Consider the following 26,054-nt stretch of genomic DNA (forward strand, 5'->3'; position numbering starts at 1 on the left):
TTGTTAACAAGAAATTTGTGGAGTGGAAGAAAAATGAAAAACGAGTTTTAATGACTCCAACCTAAGTGTATGTAAACTTCTTACTTCAACTGTATGTATGTATGTGTGTATATATATATATATATATATATATATATATATATATATATATATATATATATATATACACATATACACACACACACACACACACACACACACACACACACACACACACACACACACACACACACACACACACACACACACACACACACACACACACACACCACCAGTCAAGTTTGAACACACCTACTCATTCATTGGTTTTTCTTTAGTTTTACTATTTCCTACATTGTAGAATAATAGTGAAGACATAACTATGAATTAACACATATGAAATCATGTAGCAACCAAAAAAGTGTTTAAACAAATCAAAATATGTTTAATATTTGAGATTCTTCAAACCCTTTGCCTTGATGACAGCTTTGCACACACCTGGAATGCATTTCAATTAACAGGTGTGCCTTGTTATAAGTTAATTTGTGGAATTTCTTTCCTTCTTAATGCATTTGAGCCAATCAGTTGTGTTGTGACAAGATGGGGGGGTATACAGAAGATAGCCCGATTTGGTACAATACCAAGTCCAAATTATGGCAAGAACAGCTCAAATAAGCAAAGAGAAATGACAGTCCATCATTACTTTAAGACAAAGGTCAGTCAATACAGAAAATGTCAATAACTTCACAAAAACCATCAAGCGCTGTGATGAAACTGGCTCTAATGAGGACCACCACAGGAAAGGAAGACCCAGAGTTATCTCTGCTGCAGAGGAGAAGTTCATTAGAGTTACCAGAAATATTCCAAATAAATACTACAGAGTTCAAGTAACAGACACATCAATTGTTCAGAGGAGACTGTGTGAATCAGGCCTTCATGGTTGAATTTCTGCAAAGAAACTACAAAGGACACCAATAAGAAGAATACAACTTGCTTGGGCCAAGAAACACGAGCAATGGACACTAGACCAGTGGAAATCTGTTATTTTGCCTGATGAGTCCAAATTTGAGATTTTTTGTTCCATCCACAGCATTCTGCAGCGATACACCATCCCATCTGGTTTGCGCTTAGTGGGACTATCATTTGTTTTTCAACAGGAAAATGACCCAACACACCTCCAGGCTGTGCAAGGGCAATTTGACCAAGAAAGAGAGTGATGGAGAGCTGCATCAGATGACCTCGCCTCCACAATCACCCCACCTTAACCCAACTGAGATAGTTTGGGTTGAGTTGGACCGCAGAGTGAAGGAAAAGCAGCCAACAAGTGCTCAGCATGTCTGGAAACTCCTTCAAGACTGTTGGAAAATCATTCCAGGTAAAGCTGGTTGAGAGAATGCCAAGAGTGTGCAAAGTTGTCAAAGGCAAAGGGTGGCTACTTTAAAGAATATATAATATATTTTGATTTGTTTAACACTTTTTTGGTTACTACATGATTCCATATGCGTTATTTCATACTTTTGATGTTTACACTATTATTCTACAATGTAGAAAATAGTAAAAAATAAAGACAAACCCTTGAATGAGTAGGCGTGTCCAAACTTTTGACTGGTACTGTAAAGTCAAAAGTTTGGAGAGAACTACTCATTCAAGGTTGTTTTTTTAAAATTTGGACTGTTTCCTACATTGTAGAAGTAAGCCTTTTCCGAGCCAGAATGGCCCATAAAGGCAGGAGCCTATCTCCCGTTTCTGTAGCGTATTTAAGCTGCCCAGGGACAGGTCGAGAGCTAAACTGTGTGCAAGGCTAGCGTGGTGTAACTTAATTTTGGCTCTTATTCTGTGAGCGAGTCTTCCTTTTATCCGCTGATGGTAAAGCTGACTGAATATAGATACTGTACACAGTTTATAACACCCCTTCTCCATACGAAGATTTGCCCTATGGTTCCATGGTATGCTTGGTTTGCTCCTCAGAGGTTTAAGTTGAAGGCTCCGTTTCAGAGGAGGGTTTTCCAGTTACTACTGCCTAATCATCTGCAAACAGCAGACTTACTTGTTGTTACTTATTACATTACTAAATCATTTATTAAAAAAATAACAGTCAGGGGCTGTATCAAGTGCGTCTGAGTACGAGTGCCGATTTAGGAACAGTTTAGCCTTTTAGATCACAATGAATAAGATTGATTGGACAGTGTGGGACCTGATCTTAGATCAGCACTCCTACTCTGAGACGCTTGATAGGGCCCCTGAGGTCTGAACAGAACTGTACCGAATAAATAGTAGAATAGTGTTCCGAATAAAAGCCATGAGAATATTGAAATAATGGGCTTCGACATCATGAATGGAAAGCTTATCCACAACTAAAACATGAAGTCAGGTCAAATTCACTTGTCTCTCAACAATTTTGTTTTTGCACTTTCAACTCCTATGTAACCCTGCTGGGAATTTATTCACCTCCCAATGATTATTTTTTGCAAATAAATGATATCACCGCTTTTGTGAATTCATAGTTCTTAGTCACTTCTCGTCAAGCAGTAGATAGAGGTTTGTAGGCTATCTGGAGAATAGACTCTGGGGGAGAGGTGCAGCTCACACGGTTCACTTCCCTCTCATATTTTATTGATTCTCTGCCTTGCAATTACGCAACGGACGGTTATGCAACTGAGCAATAACCTCCATGATAACACTGAGCTGGCACTATGAAACCCAGGTATGAAACAGCAGTCACCACACACAATTGTAACTGGGTTATACAGTGGGGCAAAAACGTATTTAGTCAGCCACCAATTGTGCAAGTTCTCCCACTTAAATAGATGAGGCCTGTAATTTTCATCATAGGTACACCTCAACTATGACAGACAAAATGAGGGGGAAAAAATCCAGAAAATCACATTGTAGGATTTTTAATGAATTTATTTGCAAATTATGGTGGAAAATAAGTATTTGGTCAATAACAAAAGTTTATCTCAATATTTTGTTATATACCCTTTTGTTGGCAATGACAGAGGTCAAACGTTTTCTGTAAGTCTTCACAAGGTTTCCACACACTGTTGCTGGTATTTCGGCCCATTCCTCCATGCAGATCTCCTCTAGAGCAGTGATGTTTTGGGGCTGTTGCTGGGCAACACGGAGTTTCAACTCCCTCCAAAGATTTTCTATGGGGTTGAGATCTGGAGACTGGCTAGGCCACTCCAGGACTTTTTTTGCCCCACTGTATATGCAACACTTCATTGTCCTCCATTAGATTTTGTCTCAAGCAGATCAAGAGTCTATAATCATACATTTAATTCCTGAGGGACTTGTGTCAAGATTCAGAAAGACTGACAGATAAACAGACGGATAAACAGAGACAGACAGGCAGGCCCACAGACAAGCGTTATTATGACACGGCAGTGTGCTAGAGACTGTATGGACTGTTGCATCATAATAATGTTTGTCCATCAACCAGCTTCCTGCACTGACAACGCATCAATCTCCAACAGTCATTTTTTTTCTTACAATGGCAGTGGATTTGAGGCTACAGGAACATGCCGTTGCCCCATAGGCTCCGTTGTCATATTTCTGGAACGTTTTCAAATGTCTCCACCTTGTGGTCAATGCTGAGTAAATATTGATATCCAGTACTGTACTGTACAGTATATTGTACTTTAAAATAAAATGTTAAACTGTCCAGTGAAAAAGCACTTTTAAAAGTTCCTATTCTCTTAACTCATACCCAAATAATGTTGTCGACTCATATATTGGTATTTCTGGCCAAAGCATCAATTGGAGAAAAAAAAAAAACACTTAAAAAACCCCACCTCAAACGTTTAATCTCAAACCGACGTTTTCACAAAATCTTGCTATTTCCTCATAAAGGATGATGTCATCCTCCTGAGGAGGATTGAGCTGGCCAATCAGCGATCTACTCACATTAATATTTGTAATGACCGGTATACGCCCACACCATTCTGTTGTTGGGTTCTCCCCATTTCGGATGTTTCTATCATGATGCCCAACATATCCAGATGCCACAAGTGTCTTTAAGCTCTGTACATACCTTTCACTTATATGAGACTGACAATGAACAAAGTGTTCAACTCACACAGATAAAACCCCAGTTGCTCAATAGTCTAGAGTGGCTTCTCCCCACTGTGTCATCTCCTTCATTTGCCCGGATAATCTGAAAGCACAGACGACGTGAAAGCAACACAGTGGTTAATTACAAGGTATTACCTTTCACCAGTCTTGCTTTTGCTACGGCATCGCAAATAAGTGGAAAGGAGTCAAGGGGAGGATCCTACCTCATAAGGAAGCCCACTCGACTATCGGGATGCAGCCCCTTGTATTAGTCGGTTCTTACACTTCATCACCACAAGAGGGACATGCAAGCGGCTGACACAGATCGGCAATAATGGGGTCTCACACACAATGTATATAAAAACATACATTTATTGTTGTGTTACTGTCGGTTACTTGATCAACAATAAAATGGCAATAGGCCAAGAGATATACACATATATAGAAAGCCAAGAGAGTTTACTTTTTATGTTCAGTGGCGATTCAAATGCAATGATAAAAAACTGCGAACTCACTGTTGGCAACACTATCCATGAACAATGCGTTTTTAATGGTGTTTGTTATTCATTCAAAAACCCTCCTCTCAACTGGCTGTTAAAGTAGTTTAACTCGATCATTTACAAGAGGGAAAAATACTGTACATGAATCTGTATGCAAACACTCTTTTTCCAAAAGGTGAGAACACTATAGTTTTATAACAACATTCTTCTGGACAGAAAAAAACAATTCACCAGTTTTCTCCCAAAACAAATGAGACAAAAAAGTCAAGCTGATGGTATCCTGTCTGTCGTGACAGACCGATAGTGGTGCACTGTAAATTCTGTAAATAGTGTAGATTATAGATTACATTAGAATAATATAAATGTTGACTCTCTAGATACAAGGACAGCCACCAGTGCAGTCCACATGCATTCCTCAGCGGCCTGGACTCTTTGACCTGAAGTCACCATTCGATGTCCTTGACATCACATCTGACCCTATATCGAAATACACAGGATCCCTTCCTCACAGTAGTTCCCAGTAGTTCTCCGCCACTGACCCAAGGTAGTGAGTGTCTGGCTGCTATGTCATGTTATTCATTTGGATATAGAAGGGAAAACCATGGCAGAGTTTGGCCATCTTCTCACAGGATGCTGTTTGACGAGTAGAGGTGAATAAGTAAAACAGTTACATACTTTAGTAAGAGAAACCAAACCTGCATGGACACGCACAGGATGACGAAACAATACAAGAGGAATCCCAAATATGTGTGTTTCAGAGTCATACACCTGTTAGGTTTGGAAATCTGTTGTGCAAATGTGTGTAGTAAACCCCATTAGATCTGTTATGCCGGAGGCCATTGCACACTCCTATTGTGGATATATAAATCTAGAGAGTTACAGAATAAAAAATATCAGGGTACTCTGCTGGGTATTTGTGTCAAGCTATCAACTATAATTTGACATTATTACAATCCTTTATTATAGGGATCTGCTGTGTCGAACTAGCACTGCTAGAGACGTCAACCTGTGAGTCCAAAGTATGTGGGATCTGCCGAAATCTCTCACATTGTTCAACCACAAAAGCACACAAACGGTCTCTATTGTCTTCAGTAAGCCCCCTAACTGATAGAAGCAAAGCCAACGTAAGCCATGTATTTCAGTTGCATTGATTCCAGGCAGACAGACACAGGCCATAAAGCCAAACGCTCATTCATTTGGCTATAATGGACCACAAGCTGACTGTGTGCAGTGGCATCACCAATGCTGATGAGGCAGAGGGATGGATATGTATCTGCAACAGTTGTAGTGAGTTCCCATGGCAGCCCATAAAACGGATATATAGTGATGGGACAATAGGCACATGAATCTCAGTGGTTGGGTGGTGTGGTTAGATGTGCAGGAAGCAGGGGGTTTAAGGCAGTGGCCATTCTCTATTGATCGGGAATGCTTGTCATGTATAGTGGTTAACTAGTGAAATGCCCCAAAACGGAGGCTGAGTGGCTAACACAGTCTATTGGGAATAATACGTCCAGGTTCATGGGATCCTTTCAGTTCCAACCGAAGCTTCACTCCAGTCCAGAGAGACTCCTACATTCCATGTGCTGCTGCTGCTGAGCAAAACACAGCGTGTTTCTTTCCACGAGGGCTGGAACTAGCCTGGTTAATCCAGACTGAGCAGTGTTACCAGGCTAGAACTGCTTTTTATTACGACCTGTCACTCCGTTTTGCTTCTACATTTCCATTCCGGCGCTTTAGGAACGCTTGAGTTCTACTGAATGTGCAAAACATTGATCATATCACCCAGGCCAGAAGCAGTCCATTACAAACACACAAGCATCTTATATTAACAAATACAAGTATAATTAAAGACTAGAAACAAATACAAAAAAAAAGAAAATCCAACAAGCAGCCCCTGAAACAACAAAGTCCCTCTACGCGCTGCAATAATGTTGTCTGAGCTCACACCACAACAAGTTCCACATCAGGGTTTGAGACTAAATCCTGCCTTTTCAGCTAAACGTCATTGCCAGTTATGTGCCAGAAATAATAATGGAAGCGAGAATAGCTGAAAAGTGATAAAAGTAGGCTACGTACATGTTTAAGTACAGTCATTTTCATAGTTCATAACAACATTTTACATGAATTGCACATATCCAAAGGGAAAATAGTGTTTGTCCACGAAACACACAACTAAAACAGACTTCCTAGTATTCGAAGTTCTGGCTTTGCTTAAAAACGAGCAAATTACATTGGGAGTGCTTTCATGTCCGACTATTGTCTAACTTCTCATCAATGATACTACGAAGCAACATGGCAGCCTGGATTGATTGCAGAATCATGTACTGTATTTAAGCAGTGGTAAGGGCACTTCAAATGACTGTGTTACAATGCATTCACCTTGATCAACTGAAACAGACGCCTCTTATATGAACATCTAAAATCTTGTCGCCTCAATGTATTTCTCACAATTGTCAAAATGGAGACTGCGGGGCAGAACTTTGGCGATTCTCGGTTTGCATAACACACTTGGTGGATGAAAAATAATTCCAACGATGTACCTAAGAATAAGGAAGTTTTTTCCTCCTTATTGGGTGGTTTAGTTTATGGTAGAGGAGAAGATGTAATGCTAAATTTGGGCTGGGTGTCTGTCGTCCTTGGGGAACTGAGGAGCCTGTATTCTTCATTCTTAATCAATCGTCCTTGGAGCCTCAACCCTCCCCTTCTCCCCCCTCAGTAATGGTTGACAGTGAAAGGGAGTGGGCGAGCGCTGAGAAGATTATTGGAGATGTTTAGACTAGGACTGAGCTGAAGCATTGGGGCAAGCATGACCCCTACACTATGCACATTGACATTCTATCTTGAAATCCATTCAAAGCTAAACTCAACTGCATTATTCAAACGTCTTAGTTCAAGGTGACAGACAGCTCTAGTTAGGATAGCTCTGATCTGAAGGCTAAATCCCTCGGAATTCCCTATGGGACTCATGTCTTTGAGACGGTTTTGAGAGGTGGCTACAGAAACACACAGACAACAAGGGGATGTCAGAGCAACTGGAGCCAGCAGAGATTGGCTGGGCTATGTGGTCACTATATCACTAGGCTTATGTCCAGTCTCAGTGCTGCCGTATTATTGTCACATACTGTGAACTGAAAAAACAAACCATGGCAAAGAGGACCTGTGCAATAATTGGCTAATAATGTGAAAGAAGACCAAAGTCTGAGGAGACTGTATTTTCAGATCGGGGCCCATTGAATTGAATGTGGAGATAACCTGTTGCTGTGGCAACTCCAGCTAAGAGCAATTCAAGCATCCTTTTTGACGGTTAATGTTTTTTTCCTACTTGTTCATTGAAGCTCATTGAGATTTTACCAAGCGAGGACTATTTGCCAGTTTGTAGTATCAAAGCACTTTTTGTCTCATCCGAGTACTTCATCGTACATTGAAGCAGGTTTCATTTGATAACACCCACCCCCTACACTTTTTCCCACCAAAAGAAAAGATACACTGGTGAAACATCTGAGCACTGCATACAATGTCATAGTCCACAATAAGGCTAATGATTTATTACAGTTTTTTACCATAGATTTTCCCCTCATGGTTTGGTTGCGTTGTTGAAGGGACAGAGACGAGAGGGTAAGATCTGTTAGCATTATGACACGAGTCCAGAGAGAATTGGATGAGCGGTGAGAAGCTAGTGAGTAATGGAGCTCAGAGCGGTTGGGAGTGGGTCAGGTGTTGGGATTGGGTTAGGTGCTGCTGAGACTGGGTCAGATGCTGGGACTGTGAGTGTTGCTTCTGGAGGATGCGCACCACTCGGCTGAGCGTGTCTGTGGTCGCGAAGGCCAAGTACTTGCAGCACAGCCAATCCTCCAGGCTCACGCCACAGCCCGTGTCCAGCGAACGCTCTGCGAACTTGATCATCATCAGCGTCCTCTTCAGGTCCAGCCAGTTCTGAAGGGTGGTCTCGTGCTGGCTGGAGTTGGTGCCTGATGTCTGGCCACTAGTGTAGCTGAGAGCCTGGAAGAGGTCCTCACGGGGCCCCCAGAGCAGACACTGCAGGCAGGCCCTGGCCTCGGCCATCTGGATCCTTTCCGAGGGGTTGACGGTGAGCAGGAGGCTGGCCAACTGCTGCAGGCCCTGGGAGTAGAGGGAGCGGGCCGGGAGTGGCGGCAGGTCAGCCCAGGTGTACTCCCTCTCCTTCAGCTCGGGTGTCTCCTCGAAGGGGTTGGGCCGGTGCAGCATCTCGTAGATGAGGATGCCTGTCTGGAACTCGTCGCACTTGCGATACTGCGTCGCTGTGACGATCTCGGGCGCCAGTCGCGACTGGTTGCACAGCGCGCTGGGGTCCACCACCAGGGGGCTCTTCTGCTTGGCCTGGGAGAAGTTGCTTATGATGAGGCGGGCAGGGCAGGTGGCGTTGGTGGCCGTGCTGGCAGCACCTGCCCCGGAGGTGGCACTGTTGCTGCTGTTATTGTTGGGCTCGAGCAGGTCCAAGTTCCAGGGGTTTCCCGGGTGGCAGTGCACCAGTAGCAGGTTTTCCAGACGCAGATCACAGTGGGTCACGTGGTAGGGCTTCATGTGCTCCAGGCCTGAGCACAGCTGTAAAAGCAGCAGGCACACCTGGCGTTCGTACAGGTCTGGGTTGCGGGCGTGCCGGACTGCGCCCTCCCTGACGAAGTCAGCAACGGTCTGGAAGGGCACCTCACGGGTGATCACGACCACTCGGCTGCGCAGGCGGCCGGTGGTGCCCATGTGGTGGCCTGGGATCTGGGCATCCTCGGCATGCCTGTTCTGCATGGCATTCGTTGTTTCGACAGTCTCCTTCTTCCTTCTTGACTCCTTATCCTTTGTCTCTTTCTGCCCTTCCTCATTGTCTTCCTCTTCCTCCTCCTCCTCCCAGGGCAGCAGGCGGGGGGGGACGTCGGCCAGGAAGTGGCCACAGTCCTGCTGGATGTTGAAGTGGAGTGCAAGGCTCTGTCTCACCGCCAGGCTGTGGAAAAACTGCTGCTGGTTCTCCTTCACATTACACCGACAGATCTGGAGAAAGGAAGAGGGAGAGAGAAAAAGACGGTCAACATCTACAACAATTTCCACTACTAAGATATGTACAGTCGATAGAGAAAGTTTACACACCCTTTGCACAGTCTTCACATTTTCTGCCTTTTAATTTAATCTAAAAAGGGGATTATATTCAATTCCCTCCCAATCGAGCTACAATCTACACAACCTACTCTGCATTTTCAAAATGAAAGAAAAATCATATAAATTGTGTATGTCTTCACACCCCTGACATAAGGATACGCCCCTTTTTAAAAATGTTCACCTAAAATGACATACCCAAATCTAACTGCATGTAGCTCAGTACCTGAAGCAAGGATATGCATATTCTCGATACCATTTGAAAGGAAACACTGAAGTTTGTGGAAATGTTAAATTAATGTAGGAGAATATAACACATTAGATATGGTAAAAGATAATACCATCATTTTTGAAATGCAAGAGAAAGGCCATAATGTATTATTCTAGCCTAGGCACAATTCAGATTTTGGCCACTAGATGGGAGCAGTGTATTTAGACTGATCCAATGAACCATTGCTTATCTGTTCAAAATGTTGTATCAAGACTGCCCAAATGGTTTATTAATACATTTTCAAGTTCATAACTGTGCACTCTCCTCAAAAAATAGCATGGTATTCTTTCACTGTAATATCTACTGTAAATTGGACAGTGCTGTTAGATTAACAAGAATTTAAGCTTTCTGCCAATATCAGATATGTCTATGTCGTGGGAAATGTTCTTGTTACTTACAACCTCATGCTAATCACATTAGCCTACGTTAGCTCAACCGTCCCGCACCTTTGGCAGCCATTACAGCTGTGAATAATTTTTATTAAGATTCTACCAACTTTGTACAACTCTTAGCATACATACAGTGCATTCAGAAAGTATTCAGACCCTTCCCTTTCTCCACATTTTGCTACGTTACAGCCTTATTCTAAAATTGATTAAATATTTTTCCCCTAATCAACCTACACACAATACACCATAATGACAAAGTCAAAACAGGTTTTTAGAAATTTTTGCAAATGCATTAAAAATAAAAAACCATAAATACTGTATTTACATAAGTATTCAGACTCGAAATTGAGCTCAGGTGCATTCTGTTTCCATTGATCATCTGTGATATGTTTCTACAACTTGATTGGAGTCACCATATGGTAAATGCAATTGATTTGGTAAGGCACACACCAGTCCATATAAGGTCCCACAGTTGACAGTGCAAAAACCAAGCCACGAGGTTGGAGGAATTGTCCGTAGTGCTGCTGCTGGTGCACTGCCACCCGTAGTGTTGATCCGTCCTCAGTTTTCTCCTATCACAGCCATTAAACTCTCTGTTTTAAAGTCACCATCGGCCTCATGGTGAAACCCCTGAGTGGTTTCCTTCCTCTCCAGCAACTGAGTTAGGAAGGACGCCTGTATTTTTGTAGTGACTGGTTGTATTGATACACCATCCAAAGTGTAATTAATAACTTCACCATGATCAAAGGGATGTTTGATGTCTGTTTTTTGTGGGTTTTTTTTTACTCATCTACCAATAGGTGCCTTTTTTTGCGAGGCATTGGAAAATCTTCGTGGTCTTTATGGTTGAATCTGTGTTTGAAATTCACTGCTCGACTGAGGGACCTTACAGATAATTGTATGTGTGGGGTACAGATATTAGGTATTTAGGCTTGCCATAAAAAGGGGTTGAATATGTACTGACTAAAGACATTTCAGCTTATACAAATTGTTAACTTATGCACATTTTTAAAAACATAATTCCACTTTGACATTATGGGGTATTGTGTCTAGGCCAGTGAAAAAAAAACTCGCAAATTAATAAATTTTAAATTCAGACTGTAACACAACAAAATGTGGAAAAAGTAATGGGGTGTGAATACTTTCTGAAAGCACTGTATTGTGACACTTTTGTTTTACAAAGACCCCACATTTAGACATTAGTTAAACTTCTTCCTGCTAATAAAATCAACTCTACACAATATTACTGTCAAAATAATCGGTGCGCACCTGTGACATTTTTTTGCCCAGTTGGTGGCTTTTGACTCCTGGTAGCTTGAAGTGTTTGAAATGGCCTAAATCAGTTTGTGTCAGTCTGCACAGAATAGCAAGGTAGTAATCATTTATTATTATTACTGCTACTGCAAGAGGCTATAAAACTGCCACAGCAAGTTGATCTCTGCAATGCAAGGATTTATTTAGCAATCCGTCCGCCAAATCCATCCATTATGCATGGTTCTCTCTCTCAAGTGCTCCTTTGAGGATGCATTAAAATCAATATTTTTAGCTTTGCCTTATCAAATTAATATTTGATTCAATAAATATTTTCAAATCGCGTAGTATTGTTACTCGACTGTGTTGAATTCATTTCCGTTAAACTGAGTGAAAAAGACGTGGGAGGGGCCTCATTCACATATTTCCCATCATGCTTTTTTGCAAGTAGATTTTTAGAATAGGTTTAATATCTATGTTTCCTCACGCACATTGACTGATTAACTGATCTTATAATATACAAAAGATAAATAACCACAATTTTTCTAAACTAATCCAATTTGAGGGGTTTCATCCGTTAATGAGATGGTTGTTCCAGTTTAGATGGTTTAGGTAGTATTGAATTTTGAGGCCTTCACCATAGCAGTCATTTTGAGTGCAGGTTGCAGGTGATAAAATATTCACATTTCTGGATATCTTCCCTCTAGCTGGATTCCTATAGGTATTAGTAATCCCTTCACAAACCAGCATATTATGATTTGCAAGTCTGATGTGGCCCATGAGCCAGGAATTTCAGACCACAACGTTGTAGATAACTAGGCCATAACTAAAGGGCCGTATGACATATGTAATACAGTGGGGCAAAAAAGTATTTAGTCAGCCACCAATTGTGCAAGTTCTCCCACTTATAAGGATGAGAGAGGCCACCATAATTTGCAAATAAATTCATTAAAAATCCTATAATGTGATTTTCTGGATTTTGTTTTCTCATTTTGTCTGTCATAGTTGAAGTGTGCCTATGATGAAAATTACAGGCCTCTCTCATCTTTTTAAGTGGGAGAACTTGCACAATTGGTGGCTGACTAAGTACTTTTTTGCCCCACTGTATTGCACTTTTACGTTCTTCTCCAACACTTTGTTTTTGCATTATTTAAACCAAATTGAACATGTTTCATTATCTACTTGAGGCTAAATTGATTTTATTGATGTATTACATGAAGTAAAAATAAGTTGTAATTGTCATTATTACAAATATTATTATTGTTATATTTGTATTAAATCGGCCGATTAATCGGTATCGCCTGTTTTGGTCATCCAATAATCGGTATCGGTGTTGAAAAATCATAATCGGTCGACCTTTACTCTGTAGCCATGTGAGACTGTCCTCCTGGACTCTGTGCCGGTCCCTACTTACTCTGTAGCCATGTGAGACTGTCCTACTGGATTCTGTGCCGGTCCCTACTTACTCTGTAGCCATGTGAGACTGTCCTCCTGGACTCTGTGCCGGTCCCTACTTACTCTGTAGCCATGTGAGACTGTCCTCCTGGACTCTGTGCCGGTCCCTACTTACTCTGTAGCCATGTGAGACTGTCCTCCTGGACTCTGTGCCGGTCCCTACTTACTCTGTAGCCATGTGAGACTGTCCTCCTGGACTCTGTGCCGGTCCCTACTTACTCTGTAGCCATGTGAGACTGTCCTCCTGGACTCTGTGCCGGTCCCTACTTACTCTGTAGCCATGTGAGACTGTCCTCCTGGACTCTGTGCCGGTCCCTACTTACTCTGTAGCCATGTGAGACTGTCCTCCTGGACTCTGTGCCGGTCCCTACTTACTCTGTAGCCATGTGAGACTGTCCTCCTGGACTCTGTGCCGGTCCCTACTTACTCTGTAGCCATGTGAGACTGTCCTCCTGGACTCTGTGCCGGTCCCTACTTACTCTGTAGCCATGTGAGACTGTCCTCCTGGACTCTGTGCCGGTCCCTACTTACTCTGTAGCCATGTGAGACTGTCCTCCTGGACTCTGTGCCGGTCCCTACTTACTCTGTAGCCATGTGAGACTGTCCTCCTGGACTCTGTGCCGGTCCCTACTTACTCTGTAGCCATGTGAGACTGTCCTCCTGGACTCTGTGCCGGTCCCTACTTACTCTGTAGCCATGTGAGACTGTCCTCCTGGACTCTGTGCCGGTCCCTACTTACTCTGTAGCCATGTGAGACTGTCCTCCTGGACTCTGTGCCGGTCCCTACTTACTCTGTAGCCATGTGAGACTGTCCTCCTGGACTCTGTGCCGGTCCCTACTTACTCTGTAGCCATGTGAGACTGTCCTCCTGGACTCTGTGCCGGTCCCTACTTACTCTGTAGCCATGTGAGACTGTCCTCCTGGACTCTGTGCCGGTCCCTACTTACTCTGTAGCCATGTGAGACTGTCCTCCTGGACTCTGTGCCGGTCCCTACTTACTCTGTAGCCATGTGAGACTGTCCTCCTGGACTCTGTGCCGGTCCCTACTTACTCTGTAGCCATGTGAGACTGTCCTCCTGGACTCTGTGCCGGTCCCTACTTACTCTGTAGCCATGTGAGACTGTCCTCCTGGACTCTGTGCCGGTCCCTACTTACTCTGTAGCCATGTGAGACTGTCCTCCTGGACTCTGTGCCGGTCCCTACTTACTCTGTAGCAATGTGAGACTGTCCTCCTGGACTCTGTGCCGGTCCCTACTTACTCTGTAGCCATGTGAGACTGTCCTCCTGGACTCTGTGCCGGTCCCTACTTACTCTGTAGCCATGTGAGACTGTCCTCCTGGACTCTGTGCCGGTCCCTACTTACTCTGTAGCCATGTGAGACTGTCCTCCTGGACTCTGTGCCGGTCCCTACTTACTCTGTAGCCATGTGAGACTGTCCTCCTGGACTCTGTGCCGGTCCCTACTTACTCTGTAGCCATGTGAGACTGTCCTCCTGGACTCTGTGCCGGTCCCTACTTACTCTGTAGCCATGTGAGACTGTCCTCCTGGACTCTGTGCCGGTCCCTACTTACTCTGTAGCCATGTGAGACTGTCCTCCTGGACTCTGTGCCGGTCCCTACTTACTCTGTAGCCATGTGAGACTGTCCTCCTGGACTCTGTGCCGGTCCCTACTTACTCTGTAGCCATGTGAGACTGTCCTCCTGGACTCTGTGCCGGTCCCTACTTACTCTGTAGCCATGTGAGACTGTCCTCCTGGACTCTGTGCCGGTCCCTACTTACTCTGTAGCCATGTGAGACTGTCCTCCTGGACTCTGTGCCGGTCCCTACTTACTCTGTAGCCATGTGAGACTGTCCTCCTGGACTCTGTGCCGGTCCCTACTTAAAAGTAATAGATAATGAGAAATAACATCCACACACGGCGGCTGCTTCATCAACGTATTTTTTCAATGTTTATCTTTTTAAATATATTCCATTCTCCTTTCTCCAGTTTATATTATGGCTGTATTCCCACTAATATTCCTTCATGTAATCAAGCTTTCACATGTGCATTTTTCTGTCTTTATGATAAGTATAATATTTCATTTGTAGCGAGCATTTCCCACGCTCAGTGTGAAGCCTGTTGGTGTTTGCTGTGCGCAAATCATTTGATCGCTGCAGCTTGATATCATTTATTCCCTTTAATTCATGAACAGAAGCTGATACTGGCCTTTATTATTTAGGATTTATTTGAGAGATTTTAGCTTCATTAAATGTATTTATATTATGGTGTTTCTATTCCAAGAAAAAACAATATATATTTTACAGTAGCCTATGTATTGCCTATCTAAAACCTCCATGTATAGTAGAAAGTAGAATATAAACTATATATAGGCTACTGTGGGTGGGGTAGGCTAAATAATGACAACTGAATAGGCCTAGTTAAAATAATAGTGATAAAGGAAATGATAAATGACAGGCAGAGCTTGTGGCCTCCAAAATTGGAGGTGGAATTATGCTCTGCTCCTCGCTCCACACTTGCCTACTTATACACTCGGGCATTCAAAAGCAGCACTCTTTTAGGCTGTCAAATAACTGTCATATCAACGGATAGCTGCAGGCATCGCGGTCTGACAAGCTGCATAACAAATGAGTCATAATTAGACAAAGAACAATTCAGTCATTTGAAAGAGATACTAAGTTATTCAAACAATAGACTACGTGGTTCAAACAAGATCATTCCAAGAGGCTACTTTTTTCTATAACTTGTCCTTGTGGTAAAAAATGATGTGGGTAAAAACAAAGTGCGAATTAAAAGTACGAGTCTTGGAGCTTCGTAGCAGCATTTGGTGAAAAAACTTGACTTATACAGTTGCGGCACACTTCTTGGGAAGTAAAACCACTCGATTTCGTCCCTACGTTATATCGGCATCGAACATGTCACCATCCCGAGGAGAGGGGGTGACCTCAACAATTTATTGTTAAAACGAGAGGCTGCCTGGATCTTTAATTTAAAGACCCTTGCTTCTATCGCTCTCAACGTAGACTTTGATCTGAAGCGATTCTTGCGATTGTGATTTTGCTATTGTAAATGTTTGTAGGCTTATGTTGCTAAATTGTATCTATAAATCTATGCTATCCATCCACGTTTTTGGTACGTTATTTTTATATCTGAGAATTAACACTATATAAACTAGTGAACTGCAGTGTTTGTCATTATACCCTGACGAAGACAGCTTGTCTGTTGAAACATTGGATATTGCTAAATGACTTAAATGTAAATGTAAATGTAATATTATTGCATTATTGCATCTGAGCTCCTAGAGTGTGAGACTCTCCTTTTCTTTGTCAGTGTTCTACTCCGCTAGCCAGCACCTCACCTAAACAGATGTGCGTTTCTTTCGACCTCTAGATTCATTCTTTTGTTTTGCCTTGAGCTTCAGGGTTTTTGTATTTTGATGTATTTTTATGCTATAGATGCTTCAATGGCTTAGGACTTTTGTGAATGCACTAGACTAAAGTACAGAGGCGTCACACACCTCATCTCTCACCTTATGCATGAACCAAATCCAAAACCAGAGCATTACAAAACTTTGCAAGAAATAGAATTTCCTCTAAGGGTCCACGATCAACATATTTTTTTTAAATTTTTTTTTTAACCTTTATTTTACAAGGCAAGTCAGTTAAGAACAAATTCTTGTTTTCAATGACGGCCTAGGAACAGTGGGTTAACTGTCTGTTCAGGGGCAGAACGACAGATTTGTACCTTGTCAGCTCGGGGATTTGATCTTGCAACCTTTCGGTTACTAGTCCAACGCTCTAACCACTAGGCTACCCTGCCGCCCCATATGATTGTTTCTTTGAAGAAGCCCTGATAGAGCACTGTCAGATTGTGAAAAACAGAGTTCTGTAACTTCAGTCAAAAAATGTTTTGCTCTCTCTCGAAATCCACAGGGAAGGTCCAGAGAAAGAGAGAACAAGCTAGAGAGAGAGATTCTCTATGTCTCATCCCTTTCTTCAGATGTGCATCATTGTTCATGTCATCATCTTGTGCAAAGCTGGGAGAGGAGAGTACCCGCTGTCACAGGCATTGGTGGGAGCGCTTCTCTTCTCATAACCCCCAGTGACACCATGTGCAGCTCACTGTCGCTCTCATTCTCCCCACTTTGATCAAAGCACACAGAACAAAGGGAGCAGCCAATCTCCAACAGGCCACATTCTCTGACTGAGACAATCATTCATTTGACATGTATATATGATATTAGAAATGCCTCACATGCGGCTAGTAATAAGACGAAGCAATTAGCCTATTAAAAGGTTGATCTGACTCCAGAAAGAGGATTTAGTATCACTACAGCTGAGTTACAGTAATAGGCAACGTCTGAGAATGGAATAGGGTTAGGATTAGACCAATGTAAATACAACAGAGATCCTGAGGACAATAAAACCTCAGAGAAATTTAGAGTTTACCCTGTCCAGATTCAAGTTACCACAGAGATCATACATCCATATAGATATCATCAGAGTTATCCTCAGTGAACAGTTACCACAGAGATCATCCATCCATATAGACAGCATCAGAGTTATCCTCAGAGAATAGTAACTACAGATATCATACATTCATATAGACAGCATCAGAGTTATCCCTAGTGAACAGTTACTCAGAGATCATACATCCATATAGACAGCCTCAGAGTTATCCTCAGATAACAGTTACCAGAGATCATACATCCATATAGACAGCATCAGAGTTATCCTCAGAGAACAGTTACCACAGAGATCATACATCCATAGACAGCATCAGTTATCCTCAGAGAACAGTTACCACAGAGATCATACATCCATATAGACAGCATCAGAGTTCTCCTCAGAGAACAGTTACCAGAGATCATACATCCATATAGACAGCATCAGAGTTATCCATAGTGAACAGTTACCACAGAGATCATACATCCATATAGATATCATCAGAGTTATCCTCAGTGAACAGTTACCACAGAGATCATCCATCCATATAGACAGCATCAGAGTTATCCTCAAATAACAGTTACCACAGAGATCATCCATCCATACAGATAACATCAGAGCTATCCTCAGAGAACAGTAACTACAGATATCATACATTCATATAGACAGCATCAGAGTTATCCCTAGTGAACAGTTACCACAGAGATCATACATCCATATAGACAGCCTCAGAGTTATCCTCAGATAACAGTTACCAGAGATCATACATCCATATAGACAGCATCAGAGTTATCCTCAGAGAACAGTTACCACAGAGATCATACATCCATAGACAGCATCAGTTATCCTCAGAGAACAGTTACCACAGAGATCATACATCCATATAGACAGCATCAGAGTTCTCCTCAGAGAACAGTTACCACAGAGATCATACATCCATATAGACAGCATCAGAGTTATCCATAGTGAACAGTAACTACAGATATCATACATTCATATAGACAGCATCAGAGTTATCCCTAGTGAACAGTTACCACAGAGATCATACATCCATAGACAGCATCAGTTATCCTCAGAGAACAGTTACCACAGAGATCATACATCCATATAGACAGCATCAGAGTTATCCTCAAAGAACAGTTACCACAGAGATCATACATCCATATAGACAACATCAGAGTTATCCATAGTGAACAGTTACCACAGAGATCATACATACATATAGACAGCATCAGAGTTATCCTCAGATAAGTTACCACAGAGATCATCCATCCATATAGACAGCATCAGTTACCATCAGAGAACATACATCCATATAGACAGCATCAGAGTTATCCCTAGTGAACAGTTACCACAGAGATCATACATCCACATAGACAGCATCAGTTATCCTCGGAGAACAGTTACCACAGAGATCATACATCCATATAGACAGCATCAGAGTTATCCTCAGAGAACAGTTACCACAGAGATCATAGTCCATATAGACAGCATCAGTTACCATCAGATAACAGTTACTACAGAGATCATACATCTATATAGACAGCATCAGAGTTATCCTCAGATAACAGTTACCACAGAGATCATACATCCATATAGACAAATTTCAGTTATCCTCAGAGAACAGTTACCACAGAGATCATACATCCATATAGACAGCATCAGAGTTATCCTCAGAGAACAGTTACCATAGAGATCATACAACCATATAGACAGCATCAGAGTTATCCATAGTGAACAGTTACCACAGAGATCATACATACATATAGATAACATCAGAGTTATCCTCAGATAACAGTTACCACAGAGATCATACATCCATATAGACAGCATCAGTTACCATCAGAGAACAGTTACCACAGAGATCATACATCCATATAGACAGCATCAGAGTTATCCTCAGACAACAGTTACCACAGAGATCATACGTCCATATAGACAGCATCAGTTATCCTCAGAGAACAGTTACCACAGAGATCATCCATCCATATAGACAGCATCAGTTACCATCAGAGAACAGTTACCACAGAGATCATACATCCATATAGACAGCATCAGAGTTATCCCTAGTGAACAGTTACCACAGAGATCATACATCCACATAGACAGCCTCAGTTATCCTCGTGAACAGTTACCACAGAGATCATACATCCATATAGACAGCATCAGTTACCATCAGAGAACAGTTACCACAGAGATCATACATCCATATAGACAGCATCAGTTACCATCAGAGAACAGTTACCACAGAGATCATACATCCATATAGACAGCCTCAGAGTTATCCTCAGATAACAGTTACCAGAGATCATACATCCATATAGACAGCATCAGAGTTATCCTCAGAGAACAGTTACCACAGAGATCATACATCCATATAGACAGCATCAGAGTTATCCTCAGAGAACAGTTACCACAGAGATCATACATCCATATAGACAGCATCAGAGTTATCCATAGTGAACAGTAACTACAGATATCATACATTCATATAGACAGCATCAGAGTTATCCCTAGTGAACAGTTACCACAGAGATCATACATCCATAGACAGCATCAGTTATCCTCAGAGAACAGTTACCACAGAGATCATACATCCATATAGACAGCATCAGAGTTATCCTCAGAGAACAGTTACCACAGAGATCATACATCCATATAGACAGCATCAGAGTTATCCATAGTGAACAGTTACCACAGAGATCATACATACATATAGACAGCATCAGAGTTATCCTCAGATAAGTTACCACAGAGATCATCCATCCATATAGACAGCATCAGTTACCATCAGAGAACATACATCCATATAGACAGCATCAGAGTTATCCCTAGTGAACAGTTACCACAGAGATCATACATCCACATAGACAGCATCAGTTATCCTCGAGAACAGTTACCACAGAGATCATACATCCATATAGACAGCATCAGAGTTATCCTCAGAGAACAGTTACCACAGAGATCATACGTCCATATAGACAGCATCAGTTACCATCAGATAACAGTTACCACAGAGATCATACATCTATATAGACAGCATCAGAGTTATCCTCAGATAACAGTTACCACAGAGATCATACATCCATATAGACAGTATCAGTTATCCTCAGAGAACAGTTACCACAGAGATCATACATCCATATAGACAGCATCAGAGTTATCCTCAGAGAACAGTTACCATAGAGATCATACAACCATATAGACAGCATCAGAGTTATCCAAGTGAACAGTTACCACAGAGATCATACATACATATAGACAGCATCAGAGTTATCCTCAGATAACAGTTACCACAGAGATCATACATCCATATAGACAGCATCAGTTACCATCAGAGAACAGTTACCACAGAGATCATACATCCAATAGACAGCATCAGAGTTATCCTCAGACAACCTTACCACAGAGATCATACGTCCATATAGACAGCATCAGTTATCCTCAGAGAACAGTTACCACAGAGATCATCCATCCATATAGACAGCATCAGTTACCATCAGAGAACAGTTACCACAGAGATCATACATCCATACCAGCATCAGAGTTATCCCTAGTGAACAGTTACCACAGAGATCATACATCCACATAGACAGCCTCAGTTATCCTCGGAGAACAGTTACCACAGAGATCATACATCCATATAGACAGCATCAGTTACCATCAGAGACAGTTACCACAGAGATCATACATCCATATAGACAGCATCAGTTACCATCAGAGAACAGTTACCACAGAGATCATACATCCATATAGACAGCATCAGAGTTATCCTCAGACAACAGTTACCACAGAGATCATACATCCATAGACAGCATCAGTTACCATCAGAGAACAGTTACCACAGAGATCATACATCCATATAGACAGCATCAGGTTATCCTAGTGAACAGTTACCACAGAGATCATACATCCACATAGACAGCATCAGTTATCCTCGGAGAACAGTTACCACAGAGATCATACATCCATATAGACAGCATCAGAGTTATTCTCAGTGAACTAGTTTTTAGAAAGTATAATTATATAGTATCCTTGGTTGGTATCTATCAGTCAGTCCTCTAGATACTGTAACAGAGATACATTTTGGCTACTCAGAGGGGGAAGGCCTGACTAGTCCTTGGGCATTGTCCTTTGTTTCTGGACCATTTGCCATGCAATGGTCTAAACAGGGAGACATATAGGACAGCATAACCCTTGGGCATTCAGTTGTACTATAGTTGTACAATAGTTGTATTTCATATTGGTGAGCTGTTACTGGATGGTTATTACAATAACAAATGAATGTTGTGGCTATTTTGGGCAAATCAAAGTTCGTCTGAAAGTTTGCCTACTTGGGAAACAGGACAACAAATCTAGAAGTGCACACTGATGACTAAACTAAAACAGAATGGGCATACAACAACTTCATCTAAATGGTAATAGGCATTCGTTGTCCTTCCTTTGAACTGAAAATAATAGGTATGAGTGACCCTGACAGTTCTATATAGCCTAGAGCTTTATTTCCTTTATTTCCTTACTTTCCTCATCACTTTTCTTATGAGACGATGAGAGTCAGTGTGACAGTTTCTTTGCACCCACAGGGTTGTTTGAACTGTGAAGTGAGTCAATGCTCGAAATAGTCACACTGTCCGTGGTACACTTCTCTGCGAGAATCAGGCTAAATAACAAACCAGGGTTGGTATCAATGTATTATCATAAATGTATACTGCATTGACATTCAATTTCAATTTGATTTGCCTAGTTGAAGTCATTCAAAAAATGGACTTGAATGGAACTGAGTGATTTTTTTCCCCCAAAGGAAGTTCAATTGAAATGCATTGAATTGGTATCAAGTATAGAGCTATCAGAAGCCTAACCTTGAAATAGAAATTGCTTTCCAAAAACCTTGGAGACATGACGCGCTCCTGCAAATCTGTGAAAAGCTGACTGACTGCGAATAATAAACACACTGTTAAATAGTCATGACTCAAATGCATAAACAGATCTATTTGGTTGATGTGTTGAGGGAGCAGAGAGCGCTATATCTTCCTGCACACAACTGGGGCACATTGATATTATGGAGGGTGGAAACTTTTTTAATTGGGTCGCTAGGCTATTATGACTGCATGTGGATGCTCTTGTTTGTCTTATTTCTCGGGGAAATCGCCCGGGAAAACCACTCCTTCTCTTCTCCTGGCCCTTAACGTAGAGTGAAGGCTTTGAAGTGCTTTGTGGAGCGCTGAGTGTTTTTCTGCCACGTAAATAATGCAGCCGCTACGAGCCTTCAGAAAGTATTCTCATACTGGCAGTATTACTGTGGTGCCTTATCGTAAACATCATGCGCGTTTTGTCATATTTTTATCCTGTGCAGACTTCCTTCTTTTCACTCTGTCATTTCAGGTCAGTAATTGTGGAGTAACTACAATGCTGTTTGATCCATCCTCCGTGTTCTCCAATCACAGCCATTAAACTCTGTAAGTGTTTTAAAGTCACCATTGGCCTCAATGGTGACATCCCTGAGCGGTTTCCTTCCTCTCCGGCAACTGAGTTAGGAAGGACGCCTGTATCTTTCCCCCTTCTGATGACCAGGTGGCAATTTCAATTTGATTTGCAGACATATCAGTGTGGATGACGGATCAAAACCTGGCTGAACCTCGGAAGACGGATTTTTTCTTCCTCCCGGGGAAATGGAAGCCCGTTCCATGATCTCGAAATCACGGTTGACAACTCCATTGTGTCCTCCTCCCAGAGCGCTAAGAACCTTGGCGTGATCCTGGACAACACCCTGTCGTTCTCAAAACATCAAGGCGGTGGCCCGTTCCTGTAATTCATGCTCTACAACATCCGCAGAACCCTGCCTAACACACACTGTTAAATAGGCACTGTCATCTCAAATGGATTAACAGATCTATTTGGCTGGGCTCCCTGCCTGAGCCATTAAACCCCTACAACTCATCCAGAACGCCGCACCCGATATGGTGTTCAACCTTCCTAAGTTCTCTCACGTAGGCTATTCCACTGGCTTCCAGTTGAAGCTGGATCCGCTACAAGACCATGGTGCTTGCCTTCTCGGAGCTGTGAGGGGAACAGCACCTCAGTACCTCCAGGCTCTGATCAGGCCCTACACCCAAACAAGGGCACTGAAGTTCATCCACCTCTGGCCTGCTCGCCTCCCTACCACTGAGGAAGTACAGTTCCCGCTCAGCCCAGTCAAAACTGTTCGCTGCTCTGGCCCCCAATGGTGGAACAAACTCCCTCACGACGCCAGGACAGCGGAGTCAATCACCACCTTCCGGAGACACCTTCCCCACCTCTTTAAGGAATACCTAGGATAGGATAAAGTAATCCTTCTCACCCCCCTTAAAAGATTTAGATGCACTATTGTAAAGTCTGTTCCACTGGATGTCATAAGGTGAATGCACCAATTTGTAAGTCGCTCTGGATAAGAGCGTCTGCTAAATGACTTAAATGTAAATGTAAATGTATCTTTGTAGTGACTGGTTGTATTGATACACCATCCAAACTGTTATTACTAACTTCACCATGGTCAATATTTGCTTCTTTTTCTTTTCTTTTTTTGTTTTACAAATATATCAATAGGTGCCCTTTGCGAGGGATTGGAAAACATCCCTGGTCTTTGTGGTTGTATCTGTGTTTGATAATTGTATGGGGTACAGAGATGAGTTGGTCATTAAAACATCATGTTGAACACTGTTATTGCACACAGAGTCCACGCAACGTAATTATGTGACTTGTTAAGCAAATGTTTATTCCTGAACTTATTTAGGCTTGCCATAACAAAGGGGTTAAATACTTATTGATTCAAGACATTTCAACTTTGAATCTATTTTGCATTCAGGCTGTGAGAAAAGTGTGGGAAAAGTGTGAATACTTTCTGAAGGCACTGTATCCCCAGCTCCATGCTTATATTCAGGTCCCATCTGGCAGGCTGCCCACACACAAACACGCTAATGTAGCCATTTTAGAAAGAATTTGGGGTTTCATTTGGGTTACTGCCCTAACACTACACAGCTGATTCAAATAATTGACTAATCATCAAGCTGTGATCATTTGAATGAGGGGGGGGAAACACTAAACGTGCACCACTTGGGATCCTGAGGACCGAGTTTGGGAAACACTGCCCTACTGGTTGTAAAGTGTTGGTCCCATGTTTCATGAGATGAAATAAAAGATCTCTGAATTTTTCCATACGCACAAAAAGCTTATTTCTCTCAAATTTTGTGCACAAATGCGTTTACATCCCTGTGTGTGAACATTTCTCTTTTGCCAAGATAATTCATCCACCTGTCAGGGGTGGCATATCAAGACGCTGATTAAACAGCATGATCATTACACAGGTGCACCTTGTGCTGGGGACAACAAAAGGCCACTTTAAAATGTGAAGTTTTGTCACACAACACAATGCCACAGATGTCTCAAATGTTGAGGGAGAGTGCAATTGGCATGCAGACTGTCCAGGAATGTCCACCTGAGTTGTTGCCAGAGAATTGAATGTTAATTTCTCTACCATAAGCTGCCTCCAACGTCATTTTAGAGAATTTGGCAGTACGTCCAACTGGCCTCAAAACCCCAGACCACGTGTAACTACGCCAGCCCAGGACCTCCAAATATGGCTTCTTCACCTGTGGGATCATCTGAGACCAGACACCCGATGAAACTGAGGTGTATTTCTGTCTGTAATAAAGCCATTTTGTGGGGAAAAACTCATTCTGATTGGCTGGGCCTAGCTCCCCAGGGGATGGGCCTATGCCCTCCCAGGCCCACCAATAGCTGCGCCCCTGCCCAGTCATGTGAAATCCATAGATTAGGTGACTTCCAAGCCATGGCAAACAGAGACACGCGGGACTCAGTGCCCAACAGGCTTAAACTAGATTATTTAGAAGAGTTTCATGAATAAGTGAAGATTAAAAATATATATATTTATTTATTAAAAACGATTTAACTTAAATAAAGCTGCTCTCTTGAAGCTCAAAGAGATCTCACAATATTTCTTTTGATCTCAAGATAAATCACTCAGGAATATGAAACCCTACTACTACTTAGAGTGCAAAGGCCTCCCTTTTGAAACATTTTGGTCATACCTTGATGGCGTAGTTGACCAACGGATCCTTGGCATAGGAGGCAGTGTAGTACACAGAGTCTCCGGCTTCGCAGCAGGGCTTCCCTGTGGTCAGCCTGAAGTGCGACCAGCTGTCCGTGCCAAAGCGCAGGTGGTCCTTCTGCCCGGCCATAAAGCGGTCCTCGCACTTCCCCGCCAGCTTCCTCAACGTGTCCGTGTGCAGCCCCCGGATGCGACCCACCACCTCCTCCCAGCTGTCCATGCCATTGTAGAGGGCCTGCCTCTGGGGTTTGCTGCCCACCCTGGCCGTGGTCCGGGCCTTACCCGCCAGGGACTCTGCACTGTGGCAGCCCCGCCGCTCCCTCCCCGTGGTGGCGCTGGGGGCCGAGGCCAGGCACGACAGGGTGTTGGCCCCTCGGACCTTGTTGACGACCACCTCAGGTCTCTCCAGGGAGTCCCCACTCTCCTGGTCATGAGCGCGGGCCTCGGAGCTGAGCGAGGAGCTGTGGCTGCCCGTCTCCCAGGTGGAG

General features: G+C 42.7%; 1 protein-coding gene across 5 annotated transcripts in view; it reads right to left on the reverse strand.

The window, feature by feature from the left end:
* Positions 1-4,384: 4,384 nt before the first annotated feature.
* Positions 4,385-26,054, reverse strand: part of peak1 (pseudopodium-enriched atypical kinase 1) — a 260,338-nt gene continuing 238,668 nt past the window's right edge. For all 5 annotated transcript variants that reach the window (XM_035790410.1, XM_035790409.1, XM_052465237.1 and 2 more), the window contains 2 exons: positions 25,547-26,054; positions 4,385-9,551 (listed from right to left, as the gene is read on the reverse strand). The exon at positions 25,547-26,054 is cut by the window's right edge and continues 244 nt beyond it. In XM_035790410.1, coding sequence (XP_035646303.1) covers positions 8,223-9,551; positions 25,547-26,054 — 1,837 coding nt within the window. In that variant the 3' untranslated portion in view covers positions 4,385-8,222. The remainder of the gene's footprint in view (positions 9,552-25,546) is intronic.

The sequence above is a fragment of the Oncorhynchus keta genome, chromosome 17 (assembly GCF_023373465.1).
Source record: "Oncorhynchus keta strain PuntledgeMale-10-30-2019 chromosome 17, Oket_V2, whole genome shotgun sequence".
Taxonomy (NCBI): Eukaryota; Metazoa; Chordata; class Actinopteri; order Salmoniformes; family Salmonidae; genus Oncorhynchus; species Oncorhynchus keta.